General features: G+C 32.9%; 1 protein-coding gene across 1 annotated transcript in view; it reads left to right on the top strand.

Annotated features, from left to right (window-relative positions):
* The window catches only part of LOC149806073 (protein sidekick-2-like), a 137,248-nt gene that overhangs the window by 91,900 nt on the left and 29,727 nt on the right, over positions 1–15,621 (top strand). Inside the window, exons 27-30 of the mRNA XM_089950947.1 lie at positions 1,883–1,998; positions 6,792–6,972; positions 10,559–10,693; positions 15,266–15,427. Coding sequence (XP_089807073.1) covers positions 1,883–1,998; positions 6,792–6,972; positions 10,559–10,693; positions 15,266–15,427 — 594 coding nt within the window. The remainder of the gene's footprint in view (positions 1–1,882; positions 1,999–6,791; positions 6,973–10,558; positions 10,694–15,265; positions 15,428–15,621) is intronic.

The raw sequence follows: 15,621 nt of genomic DNA, 5'->3' as shown, positions 1-15,621 counted from the left end.
AAACGACATAGGAATATCATCATAGGCCAGTCAGTGTCCTAAAGATTAGAGCCATTTTGATGTAATTATTTAGTAATGTTTGATGATCATTTTCCTAATGCAAAAGAAACACACAAGCTATTTATTTTTCCTGATAATTTTACAACAGAATCACTTGATTTCTATACCACATTGCACGGCTAGTAATTTTCGACAAAGGTTTCAGCCATTCAGAGAATGCCTGCAGTGTGACAATGATGCTAACAGAGTACAGTTTGAGACTTAATGCCATGTGACTATTGGCTGCTTTGCATTTATCCATCATAGACCTCCGTCTGCTGATCTTACATTTTCAACATGTTCGACCATTTGGTTTTGTACGTCAAAACAGTTTCCTTTTTTTTTTAATAGTAATATACATGACACATTTCCAAGAAAACAGACTGGTGTCTTGAATTTGAAACCATGTGTCACAGATTCATTAGAGTCTGATACACACTTACCGGTACATAGCAGATCAGTCCATATTGAAAGAAGAAAAAACGTGGTGCCAAGTATTAAGTGAAATGGGCTTTATTGACATGACTTGTGGGTGTTATATGACTAAAAATGTTACAGGAGAGGGATTTTGTTAAACTTAAGAACATGTTGCATAAGGAAAAAGACAAATCAAGAGATCATTCCAAATTTTAAAAGAGTATTTTGACAGTGATATAATACAGCATTCAGAATTTATGGACTTGACGACACTTCAGTGAAAGTTAAATGTGATACAGTCTAATTAAAGTGAATGATGTGTATAAATAATTTATCATTTTATTTTGTGTCTGTATTCTCATGCTAATCCACATGGATTTAGCTGATTTGTGGCAAGAATTTTAATTAACTGCAGATCCAGGTAAGTAGCAAAAATAAATGTATGTTTTTCACATGGTTTTCTCTAATAGCATGTAATATATAGAGTATTCTTTTTATGCCCCGACTATGCTTTCTTGCCACTCATGTTTTAATTATGTTTATACCTCTCAGGGGTTTAGCATGTATAAACATACAACAAAGCAGTTCAGGTTCACATTAATTTCTCTTTGATCAGGCACCCAGGTAACTGATCATTAGGCTCGACGGGTACCCAGTTGACTATTCCTTAAATGTTTACATCTTTACTCATCATTCCCATGCATCAGTTGGTCTTGCTTTCTTTAACACACATCGGTAACAAGCTCAGACTGAAAAATCTTGTAGATATTTATGAAATTCATAGATCCGTCAAATTAGTAGAGATTACATTGAAACATGACATGGCTCGTTTTGGTGGTAACATTTTGTTTCTTAAACTTCCTTATGCCATAAGTTTTCATATGTTATACCTTGCCAACATTCTTGCAGCTGACCATCGGCTAATATTTACTCGAGCAATATAAACTTATATGATAATCTGTATTATTAATATTCAACCTGATCCAAAGCTTACATTTAATTGAACCAATGGGAAAGTGATTTTCATATTGTAAGAATAATAATAATAATAATAATGATAATAAAGAGGACTTTGTATGGCACCTAATCTTTAGAAGCTCAAAGCACTTTACAACATTAGACAACACCTATCAGATAAAAAAAACATAATAATATTATTACAAAAACAAACACCATGAAATTAGAATGGGGCTACATCAAGTTGTAATTATTCTCAGGGCACAAAGTAAAATTCATGTTGTTGTGTAAACTAATAATTATTTTGTTTTATGAATTCCTTTAGCATATGCTGTGCAAACTGTAGCATATGAGAATTCTTATTTTCTTTTCATTTTGCATGATTTATGATAAATTAACTTTTTGGTCACATTTATACACTTTGGACTTTGATTTACAGTGACACACAATTATCAAATCCATTTTTCAGCCCCCACAGCACCACCAATAAATATCAGATCAGTATCTCCTAATTCTTCTGAAATCTTCATACAATGGGACCCACCACCCCCAGAGACACAGAATGGAGATCTGACAGGGTACAAGGTATGGTATTGACAGCCACTAACAGGCTGCACTGGAAAAAAAGTTACTGCAGTTTTGAATCTTTTTTTGATGCCTCCTCTTGTTAGGTCTTGTCTCTCCTCTCACTTTATCGACAAAACACTAAACTATGAAAGTGCGAGTGTTCCTTTCACATAATAATTAATCATACTGACATGATCTCGTGTATGAACCATATCTAACACATAACAGAACTACAGATCAGAATAGATATCTTGCTACATTATGCAATGTGATATCAGTAGAAAAACATGCCAGCAGCTGACATTATCCCAAAATGCTTGACTGGAAAAAACTGCACATTGATACATGCATGCTTTCAGGTTCAAACTCATGTACCATATATACATACTTGTAAGATGATTCCAACTGCAAGCTGTACAGACTCAGATCTGCCATCTCATAATGCACCAGCAGATCTGGGGCTGTGCAGTTTTGTTAGGAGTAATTAGTAGAACAAACAACATAGGTCCAGATCTGCATGTGCATTATGAAGCACCAGATGAAGATCTTTGTTGTTTGCAGTTTGAATAGACTTTTAAGTGAATATAAACAATATACGAATTGTTACCAGTCTATTAATTTTCTGAATTCTACCAGTTATTCAGATTCAATAAATTCTTATTATCATTATTATTATTATTATTATTATTATTATTATTTTGTTCTTATTGTTTCATTCTATTGTATAAAATGATGAGCACCAAAACTATTTCTTGCTTCTACAACAAGCAGGTAGTTTCAGATGAGTTTAAGAATCTCACTAATTGTTATTGCTGCATATTATTTTTTAACAAAAACTTTCTTTATTGCTGATATCTTGAGGTAAATTTCATCTTCAAAAATGTTCTGATGGTCTGGATTCTGTGCTTCTACTGAAAAAGGTGGCAGCAGTCATTTGCATTTGGGGGTAAATTTTCCCGTGTCCTCATGACTAACTGACTGTTGTTTAGGATTCATCTTATACACTAGCACACGCTATGGCATCATAAAACTTTCAAAAAACTTGTTTAACTTGAGTGATATTCTCATCAAGTGAAACTGTGACTGACCATTAAAATGGCAGTTGTTTATCATGGTTACCTGGAAGCACTTGAATGGAGATATGGCAGGGGCAGAGAACTGTGTTAACATCAAAATGCATTCAAGATGTTGAAAGCTTCTTGCATTGAGATGCATCCAGGCTGGCCATATGTGCTGATATATGGGAAAGGGTTATAGTGATGAAACCAGTGTCACTGTTGAATACAAAATGACCATTTCTGTTTTGCAGTGTACTAGTTGTGCATGAGAGATATACATTTCTAAAAAGAAATGGTTGAATTCTGTCAGAGGTATCATGTAATCAAGCAATAAAATCTGTGCTCAGGTCTTATCCATATCAGAGGTGCCATAATGGAACATTTTAAATTCCAACATTGAAGAAATGTATTTTGCTATTGAGATACATGAATATATCTGTTTTCAACTAATTATTTAGTATTTGTCCAGCATGACTCTAAATTTATTTCCTGTAATTGGTACAGCTGAATGCCATATACTGCAAGTATTTGTCCAGCATGACTCTAAATGTATTTCCTGTAATTAGTACAGCTGAATGCCATATACTTTAGCAAGCATTTGTCCAACATGACTCTAAATTTATTTACTGTAATTGGTACAGCTGAATCCAATATACTGCAGCAAGTATTTTGTCCAGCATGACTCTAAATGTATTTCCTGTAATTAGTACAGCTGAATGCCATATACTTTAGCAAGCTTTTGTCCAACATGACTCTAAATATATTTCCTGTAATTGGTACAGCTGAATGCCATTCACTGTAGCAAGTATTTGTCCGGCATGACTCTAAATTTATTTCCTGTCATTGGTACAGCTGAAGGCCATATACTGCAGCAAGTATTTGTCCAGCATGACTCTAAATTTATTTCCTGTAATTAGTACAGCTGAATGCCATATACTGCAGCAAGTATTTGTCCAGCATGACTCTAAGTTTATTTCCTGTAATTGGTACAGCTGAATCCAATATACTGCAGCAAGTATTTGTCCAGCATGACTCTAAATGTATTTCCTGTAATTAGTACAGCAGAATGCCATATACTGCAGCAAGTATTTGTCCAGCTGACTTTTAAATGTATTTCCTGTAATTAGTACAGCTGAATGCCATATACTGCAACAAGAACATGGACAATCAGCACTAGAATCCTTAGGTTCTTTTTCAAAATGAGGTTTTTTTTTTGCAGTATGAGTTCTGAATGTGTTGTAGACTTTCTGTTATACATTAAAATATATTTAGATGAGTGCATTGTACCACTTCTCAAATCACAACCATAAATGAAGAAAAATTTATTTGTCTCTTAATTATGTTATATTTAAAAATTTTAGCATCCAGAGTTTGGCTCGTGTCTTTTAGGAGAAATATTTCCCTCAGACTCACTGGCAGTATTACATTTAATCCCCCCCATTTTCATGTGAATTTTCCATCTCTGTCTTGCTTATGACCTTTCTTGCAAAAATAATTTGGTAAAATCATTTTATCGAAAATAGATAGGATGACTCATTTCACAACAACTTCTGCCAAAGTGATCATAATATAAATTTTGTTATTTAAATGCAAACACAAACTGGTCCTTAATTAGCGTAATTATTTTGCTTAAAACACTGTATCACATGTTGAAGCTGATCCTCTGTATAATCAAAAAAATAACTTACGGACACATTACTTTCATTGAATCAGTTCATAAAGAAAATGAACACTAGTGTCAGTAAAGTACCTCTTATTAATTTCTTTGCATTGTTTCAGTGGATTGCAATCAAAAGATGATCTGCTTATGAATATCCTAGTCGAGTAAACACAATATAGCAAGGTCATTTAAAATACTGATAATTAATAATATTGGATTTGTTTTGTTGCAAGTTTTTAATTGGCTGATAATTTCGTTGCATAGCCACTATGCATTGAAGCAGTAATAGAACTCATGCACACATAACATTTATCAAAGACACTTATTGTTGCATCACAGGATGTGAAAGAATTAAAGAATGGTAGTATTTTCAAACATTCAGTATACCTTTAGAGCATGATTAGGCAGATAAAGGTAGATATAGTGGCTAAAGTATGAAAACAGCATATACATTGATCTGCTGGCGCATTATTTGATAGCAGGTTAGGGTCTATGTTGTTTACAGTTGGACCAGACTTAAAAGTGAGCAATATATGTGACAGAATGGATGAGTAAGCTTATAACAAATCAATCAAGTTGGAAAATTTGGTTGGGAGTTTTGACTTTAAAAGGAGGAGGATTTTCAATGAGAATGGCACATTTTTATTGTGGCACATGTCTTCAACAGTCTTATCCAACAAGGTCCCAAAGCTTGGGTCATTATGTGAGTAGTTTTCATCCATTTGTATGAGAATCGTTTTGCAATTTCAGACATGGGGAACATTACTTTGACTAGATTGTAAAATGATCTATTATCGTAAATGGGAGATTGTATTCAGTTCAGAAGTTGGTAAACATTATCTTGGCATGTATATCTCCATATTTGATGCAGGTTCTGTGAACAGATTTTAGTGATAGTACATTTGTCATGCTGTTTGATATGCTGCATGATGCATAATGTCATTCTTTCCACCACACCAGATTTTAAAATCAGCTTTATGAGAAGGGCATATTGCATATTCATATTGTTTTTAAAACTTGAACTCACAGAGTTTCCTGTTTCCATCCATTATTGAATTTTATGTGTTATTTTGGTTGCTTAAAGTTTGGCCTTCTAGTACTGCAAGAAAAGACATGCTTGACATCTTAACAAAGTTCAAACACAGATGCCAATCCAACCCTGTTTTATGCTGATTGGGTTCTTTGGTAGTTCAACAATAATCAGTAGATCTCTGTAATCCTTTCTGAATTATTTCTGATCACACATAACATAATCTATGTTGACAAACTTCAAACAATGAAGCCAGCTGACCCTGCTCACAGAATCAAAGGGCTGTTTATTGGTTTATGCTGCTTGAAATTAGCAAATAAATCATCATGCCCTGCTTAAATGAGTTCACATTCATGTGATCACAGTCATGTATTACCATAAATATATTACACTGGAAGCAAGTTGTGAAAAAAAAAGAGAAGAAAAAAAATTCATTAATCACTTTATGTACACACCAGATTTCAGTGAGTGATAGGAGGGATGGGAGACACTTCTCATCTCGGGAGTAAAACCCTCCATTCTGGGGGATCATAAGTATGGTGAGCATATACTGGACTTTATAGTCCATTTATCTGGTCTCTTTGAATAATTTTAGCTGTTGAACACCGGAGAACCACTGGGTGTTACTTAATCATTAAAATGTAAAAATTGGTGAAACGAAATTTGAGAGGCAGATGTTGTTCCTGCTGATGTTTCTGTTAAATTGCTTTTGGGTGTTTTGAGCCCTGGCTACCTATTTTCCAACCATGAAGATTTTGGGGATTGAATAAAGAATTGCTAAGATGCAAAGCAAGCCACTTAACCAATATACAGCAGAGGTCAAATTTATTATCCATGTTGAGGCAGCTTGTCAGACTGTTTGTACAGGCATGAGCAGAGGACATAAACTTAAATGCCTCACAAAGTAGTGATGAGATTGCATATCATGTTTGTGTTATGTGCAGACAAACTCCCATTAATTACAATTCTGATTCCCTATCTAGTATAAATAGTAATTTGGCATATCAGTTTTTCAGCATTGTGAATAGTTTGATCTACATGTCAGATAACTTTTTTGTTGCAGGTATTATTTTGGGAAACATCAGCATCTGAGAATACTGCAGTGCAGATAATTGTACGAGAGCTGCAGGTGACCTTGAGGCAGCTGAAGATTTATACTGGATATGCATTCACAATACTGGCATACAATCTTGCTGGAGAGGGGCCTAAAAGTCAAATCATATATCAGCAAACAAGGGAAGGCTGTAAGTTATCTGGGATGTGATTCCCTTCCCTTATTAATATCAGCGTTAGGTAGTGACTGTGGTTATCCATTATTTCCATGAATTCAAATAACTTGTCATATGTTCACTGTAATCTCACTGTAAATGTGTGATCTGCATGTACCTAAAAATTGTTAAGCACACACATAATGTATTCTTTCATTAATAACAATACAGAATTAAGAATTTAAGAATTAATAATATATAATAGGCCTGTATATTGCAAACATTTTTACATATGTTGATAACTCACATTGTTTCAGAAATAATAGTTGGAGGAAGTATGTAGTAATTACTGGACTGCCATTAGTAAAGTGTTGTATTTAAGAGAAAAATAATCACAGATTAAAAAGATAATTGTCCTGTGTTTAAAATAAATAACTTAATACAAAATTATTTCTTTATAGCTACTCAGCTGTTTAAATTAATTAGTTAATGATTTGATAAATCAGTTTAAACTTTGATAATTTGAGTAAATCATAAATACCTAGACAGTTGAATTTTGATTACTATTTCCAGCCTTTCATAAAGGGAGAGTTAGACAAATGTTTCAATTGGATTTTTAGTATTCTATGTATAAATGTAGCAAGTCCATAAGCCTTCTGAATTATAAATCAACATTTCAGTGAGATGAAAATATCATTGTTAGTAATATCACTTTAGCTGAATACCTGCTGTATTTAAAGATAACTTAAATCTTACAAACTTAATTATGGCATTCTTTTAAAGCAAGAGCAATTTGTAATCAATTTAAGTGTATCTGTACTAAACTGTTGGAAATCATGACATGGAGAGTAATGTACTAATGCCACAGAGTATTGCATTTTCTGAACTTTCTCAGCATATTTTTTTGAATTGTTTACAACAACAATAGCTGCCTTTGTATTTCATGATTTAAGGATGGAAGTAATGGATTCACTGTTACTGAAATTAATACCTGATTTTTTTCTATTTTGACTATTCATAGCCAGTATTTGATTCATATTTGAATATTCATAGTTGTGTCATCACAAAATATTGACCAACATCACCACTGACTTGGCTTGAATCAAAAACCATGAAGCCATAATTTCTAACAAGTTTGGTATGCAATTTCAACTGATCTTGCTTGACTTGTCTTAATTTCAGGGTAACTGAATTACTAAGCTGTAGCTGAATTACTAAGCTATGTAATCCTTCTATGATTAAAATAAGGTTGATGAGATTCCAGAAAACACTTCAAAGAGATTTCTTTTGCTGAAATACAGACCAGTTCATTCCAATTAAAATTGCCTTCATTGTGTCTGTGTAATTAGTGACAGCCAATGAAAATTTAGAATGCATTGGAGAACTGTTTTTCTGCATCAGTGAAACGTAGATAACCAGTGTAAGAATGGCACCGCTTTCACAAAACATTTTCAGTTTTTAATATGTAACTGACTGCATTCCTCTATTTCTGTATAATATTATGGCAAGCAGATCTATCAACAATTGTTTTAAAAACAAGGCTCTTTACAGTATTTCAGTTTTAATTTGCAAATGACATTTGATAAAAAATAGTCAAGTATTTACTCAAGACAGCAGTTTTGTAAAAACCTGTTCCTAATCTGGTAAACTTTTACTCGATCTGAATTACTCTTAAAATTCAAAAGGTGTGTTTAAATTAAAGTCTTGATTTTATAGATTTCTGTATTATTATCATCGACCGTCCTAACTTCATGCATATTCTTTGAATCATGCACCATGTTTTGCGTGACCTCACGCGCTTGTTTTGAGATCCTGATGTTACCAACTGGGACAATAACTTCCATTGACAGTGACAGTAAGTACTGACAAAGAAATTTTTGGTGAAATAAAATTAAATTCCATGCACAATTTAGATTTAAGAAAACACAGTTAAAATGGCCAGTTTAACTAAACATATTTGCCACAAGTTTGCAGCACTGGAGTGAGGATTAGCAGTTCAAGCCATGGCCACTGTTGGTTTCTTTCTCTTTTTATTAGTGAGATTTTTGTGATGGCAAAGGCAATGCAGAAACTTGGTTACTATAACATGCATTTCTTGTGTTAAGAAAAATGTATATAATGTAAAACTGTACAGTATGAAATTTTTTTGTGAAATATTCTAATGTAATGTGCGAAAATATTTGTCAATAAATAGCAGGGGAAAAAAATCTTTTTTAAATTCATTACATCTTTAAATATGATAATTTAATCGAAAGCTTGAAAGAATAACAAATATAAAAAAATTAATCTTTTTTTTTCTTTGATATTGTTGTCATTATAGGTATTTTATTGTACTTAATATGCATTTGAAAGAAATGAAATATTTTAAAGACAAATATTAAAAGTACAGGAACAGCTTAAATGATTGATTTATACATCATGGCCTAATTGTAACATTCCAGTCTTATGTCATGTGGCATTTATTTCCGGGATACAAACCATGGACATTCTTTGGAAATAGAATTTTTTTAACATGTTTGAAAAAATGGTGCCAGCAAAACATTTGGAGAGTTTATAAACATTTATCAAATTCAGCAGATAGAGTTAACACTTTCTTTGGTGATTTTAAAAGGTTCACACAAAAATATTATAACATAAGTGTTACAATTCACGTCAAGGGCAGGAACCATGGCAGGTCTAGGATTCTGTAGTAATTAAAAAAACTAAAATGTCTGAATCATGGGTAATTTAAAAAACCTAACAAAGAATAAAACAATTCAGTTTGGATATACAGCAAATTAACAAAAGATTAAAATTGTTCCACTTGATTTCATATGACTGCTAAAGAAATATGGAGAAATAAATAATAAAACTATAACAGGAAATTCTGTGTTAAGCTTCTGAGTAACACTTCATCTGTGTGATTACGCAATCTATAGATGAATGCAGTCACACCTATTTGATGAAATCGGGTGTTCATGCTTCTGGAGAGCATTAAATTAGATGTCATACAATTGTATGACAAATGGGATTGACAAAGTTTGCTTTGTACTACTATTCTGTCCTGGGAACACAACTGAGAGTATTTTTCCACACACCTGCAACTTTTGCCTATGATTCTTGTCAGGTTGCTAGCTTTGTGGCACTGCAGAAAGTAATATGTAATATATATATATATAGTATTTGTGTGTGCTGGATGAACAAGATATTTTTTGTGTCTTTTATGATTAGTTTGACATTACTGTTGGCAGTCCCAATAATGTCAGAGAAAAAAACAAGAGGCAGCATACAGTATGTTGGTCTAATGGCATGATTGCAAAATGACACTGTATATCAAGATGTACATCTCAAAGTTTGATTACCTTGTAAGTGGACATGTTCATATATAAATAATAAACTAAACATTCCGATTCTAATTTTTGTCAAAAGATTATTTTTATTTGAATATTCATTTCCGCAATAGGATTTATGGCCAAAAATATCTATCGTACCAGCTGTCATGAAATGCTGCTGGAGAAACCCAGTTTTTGATAATAAAAGTACTTTTAGTAATCTAGGATCTTAAAACAAACAACTGTTATTCACTTTTTGTATATGTCAACACTGTTTTACGTGTGGCTGAAAGTTGACCATTCCATTTCAGTGCCAAGTCGTCCAGTCAAGATAGAGTTCTGGAATGTGACATATACTTCACTGGACATAACCTGGGCAGCTCCACAACAGCCAAATGGTCAGATACAGGAATATGTGCTGTCTTACATACAGAATCAACCGGATGGTTAGTACATAATCATGTCTGTTCTATTTGTTAAATGAAGTCCCTGTGTCTGTTCTTGGAAATTCAGTGTTTAAAATATTGAACTTCAAATCCAGTATAAGATTGGAACTTAGTTTGTAATAATGAGTGAACTTACAGCAAGGATGATAAGACATGACTATCATTCACACTGAAATTTTATCAAGTGGATGCTTTATTTGTTTTATGTTTTTTCCTTCTCAGAGATTTAATATCATTTAATGAAATGTTGAGTTGTCTCATTGCATAGCTTATGATGTCATAATTGTTTGAGCGAAGATGTGAAGTCTTTATCCTAGGCACTGATTGTAAGAACCATGACATTACTGGATTCTAAAGATATAGTATTTACTCAGATGGTTGTAACTTCACTCTCAAGAACACACATTCGAATGAGATACTTTGCCTGGGTCACTCAGCCTGCCTTGGCTTTCATCGCTTATGCAATGTGTAGCCAAGCCAGACCTGGGGAAGAAAAGGAAACAAAGACAATGAGCCAAGTGCTGGGTATCCATGATAGCTTAATGTTTATTAATATAAAATAATAAGGAAAAATCATCCAAGTTCAAACATTTATGGTAAAGAAAAGTAAAAGTAATATCAATATAATAATAATAATACAAGTCAAGTGGTTTTTTTTTTTGTATGTTATGTACTTTATGAGAGCTTGGTCTCAGTGGAGTCACCACTTTCTAAAAGTACCACTTTCTAAAAGGTATGACATTAAAATGTATCAGCTTGTTTCAGTTTTGCAAATTCTCTATGCAGATACAATCTGGGCAGGTTGAGACTTGTGTGATGCTGAGAAGCGGTACTTCTTCATTGTATTTTTTTTTTGTATTTTGTTTTGGGGGGTTTTATTTTGGGTTTTTTTGTGTTTGTTTTATATCTTTGTTGGTTTTAATGGCACTTGCTTTGATTCTTTGGTCTCTAACTAAGTAACAGAAAAAACAAAACCAACAAGTTTAGTAAAATTAAACAAATAATTTTTTTTCCTAGAATACAAAAGTAAAATTTTAAAATGAACTTACTGTACTGTGAATTAAATCCCAGATAGCCCTAAAAGTTCTGTCACAAGACCAGAAGTGTTCCAGATGAATTCCAGTATTGAATGTGTTGATGTACCAATAGTCCTGGATTCTTGGATGAGCTGATGTGCCACTAGTCTGGATGTGCTCAGCTGATGAGCCAACAATCTTGATGTATCACAATGATATAATCCAGAATGTCCTTGAATGAATTCATAATAATCCCCAAATAGTGTTTTACTCCAAAGGTCAATAAGCACTTTGTAATTCCAGTGAATAATGTAAATAAATATATCCTCTCAGATTATAAATGAACACAACTAAAAATGATTCCAATTGACAGATGTTAGAATAGGAATAAATAATTTTGATTTTAACAAACTTATATACATCCCTACTTGACTTTTGTCACAATAACCAAGTGTTCTTAAAAAAAACCTCCATCATTGTCATGGAAAATTACCCCAAACTAAACATGGTCATGTCTGTTTACATAAATTTCAGTGAATCACCCTTACAAACATCAGGTACATCATGTTTTTTTCAAGGGAAAAACCAATGTCCTGAATTTCGATCCAAGTCAGATGATCATTATCTTAAAATATAATCTACAATCATGTTGAAAAATTGTTTGTAATAATATTGTTTACAAATGGTCACCATAGTCTTTGATCATGGACAAAAGTTACACACACTATATAGATATATGTAACACACTTGTAACAAATAAATGGCTATATCATCCTGAGGAAATGGGAGATAATTGCCTCTTGTAAGAACATTCTTAGGCGGCTGAGCCAGGCTGGCCTGATGGGATACTGAATGCATAATCCTTGCATTATGAGTTTGATCATTTGTTTGCATTTTTCAGCATGACTCTGGTTAAATGAAGTAGACATACAGTATTGTGTCGCCCTTATGAGACAGTTCAGATTATATGTAAGAAGAGAAATACTGTCAATTCACTTTTTTTTGTGGGTACCAATTTTGGTGGATGCATGATTATTGAAAAATGAACAACTCACTCATAATGAACCATGATGCTTGCCTGCTGAAAATAAATAACTGAGACTCCCACTGAATCATTACGTGTGGTTGTCGAAAACCAGCAATTAATGAACCATACTTAATGCATTGTTACTGAAAACAAACAATTCAAAATCCTAGTGAACCATGATGTGTGGTTGCAGAAAATGAAGAACTCAAACTCCAAATTTACCATGATGCAAGGTTGTTGGAAGTGAATAACTTTGACTCCCAATGAACCATGATGCAAGGTTGTTAGAAGTGAACAACTCAAAATCACAATGAACCATGCTGCCTGGTTGCAAAAATTGAAAACTCATACTGCCAATGAACCACAATGTGTGGTTACTGAAAAACCAGCAACTCAAGTTCTCAGTGAACCATGATGCATGGTTGCTGAAGTTGATGAATTCAGACTCCCTATGAACTGTGATATATGCTTGCTGAAAATGAACAAATCAAACTTGCAATGAACCATGATCTAAATTTGCTGAAAATGAACAATTCAGGCTCCCACTGAACTATGATCTAAACTTGCTGAAAATGAACAATTCAGACTCCCATTGAACAATGATGCATTTGAGAAGTTAATTATTAGGACTCTTTATCACAGTCGGTGAATTTAAGTTTGACAAAAGTGTGAATTTGTTTTAAACAATGAAAATTTATACACAGAGTATTTGAAAGAAAAAATATAAAACTGGCTGTACATAGTGAACAGATTAAAGATTTGAATCAATTCTGAGTCATGTTCAAGCTAAATATATGCTGAACAGATGATTGAGTAAAATAGCTGGATGATCTCCGTGCAGTATAATTTAAAGCAATCTATAAGTTACAGAGTTCAAACTTTCAGATTAGGCACTTCATAAATGCTATTGTTTGACACCTGCCTTAATATTTTATGTCAAAATGTTTCATGTTGTAATTTGGGGGATATTAGTACTTCCTTCATTGTATGTATTTTGGGGGATATTAGTACTTTCTTTATTGTATGTAATTTGGGAGATATTAGTACTTCCTTTATTGTATGTAATTTGGGGGATATTAGTTCTTGTTTATAATCATAAAAAGGAACATCATTATCAGCAATTTGCAATTTGTGTTAATTTGTTTGATCCTGTTTTATGTACTTTGTTTCCTTTAACCTCTAAGCCATCCATATTCTTTATACTCGAGTATCATCAGTTACAGAGACAAAAGATTCTTACATTAATTGTTCATATTTTCCTCTGCTAGTTCAAAATATGTTGCACATAGTAAAGAATAATTCACTGTTGTGCATTAACTGCTTGCAAACAACAAATGATGCAGTCCCTTTAACTCATTCATATGATACAGTCCCTTTTAGCTCATTCAAATGATGCAATCCCTTTTAGCTCATTCATATGATGCAGTCCCTTTTAGCTCATTCATATGATGCAGTCCCTTTTAGCTCATTCATATGATGCAGTCCCTTTAGCTCATTCATATGTTGCAGTCCCTTTTAGCTCATTCATATGTTGCAGTCCCTTTTAGCTCATTCATATGTCGCAGTCCCTTTTAGCTCATTCATATGTTGCAGTCCCTTTTAGCTCATTCAAATGATGCAGTCCCTTTTAGCTCATTCATATGATGCAGTCCCTTTTAGCTCATTCATATGATGCAGTCCCTTTTAGCTCATTCATATGTTGCAGTCCCTTTTAGCTCATTCATATGATGCAGTCCCTTTTAGCTCATTCATAAATTGTAAAGTTTCCCATCGCAACTAAGGTATTTGTATTGCTGACTGCCAGTTCATCTTACAACATACGTGCTTAAAAGCATGCAATTACAGTGTACTGATACATGATTTCTTCTCTGGGCCATATCCACATACCATTTGTTGATATTACAGTAATAAATTAATACAGATATCATTTACAATAATAAATAAATACAAATGCCATATGTTGTTTTTACAGTAATAACTGAATACAAATATTAAATGTTGATGTTACAGTAAGGGCTGTTCCATTAAAATATACATGGGAACCAACCATGGAAGGCAATTTTAAAGTGGGGTACTCACCCATGGATGCAATTTAGAATTTTCTTATCATTTTAACATGAACTCTGAGAATCAAAGTACCCTGGCATATATTTTTAAAAAACTGCCTTCCCTGGGTACCATGTATGTTTAAATGGAACAGCCCTAATAACTGAATACAAATATATTTGATGTTAATACAATAATAACTGAATACAAATATATATGTTGGTAATACAATAATAATTGAATACAAATATATATGTTGTTAATACAGTAATAACTGAATGCAGATATATATGTTAATACAGTAATAACTGAATACAAATATATATGTTCGTAATGCAATAATAATTGAATACAAATATATATGTTGTTAATACAGTAATAACTGAATGCAAATGCTATAAAGTAGCTCAGTCAAAGGTGTTATAAATTTCAGTCTCAAAATAGAGGAGAAAAAAAATAAATATATATTTGACTATTTTTCAGGTACCACCAAAACAGTGAATCAGAGAGTCAGAGGAGATGTGAACACCCTAAACATTAGTGATCTTGAGAAGGAAACAACCTATACATTTTATGTACGAGCTAAGACATTGGTAGGAGAGGGACCAGACATAAACAGGACAGTTAAAACTGGACCTCAGAATGGTAAGATTTGATCTCGGACTTCAAATAGGTTATATACTTGGAATTTAAATTATTTTCCTGATTTTGAACAAAAGGCATATTTTTGACAGTAATTGCATTTATGGATTTGGAAAGGGGTCTTTTTATCTCCACAGATGGATCATTGTTTGTTGGGTCAATAACATAGATAGTTTATAGCAACCACAAAATCCATA

This window comes from Sinohyriopsis cumingii, chromosome 2 (assembly GCF_028554795.1).
Source record: "Sinohyriopsis cumingii isolate HCF-2022 chromosome 2, ASM2855479v2, whole genome shotgun sequence".
In the NCBI taxonomy this organism is placed as follows: domain Eukaryota; kingdom Metazoa; phylum Mollusca; class Bivalvia; order Unionida; family Unionidae; genus Sinohyriopsis; species Sinohyriopsis cumingii.
Note: the sequence above shows the minus strand (reverse complement) of the source record. Positions and strands in the feature narration are given on the sequence as shown.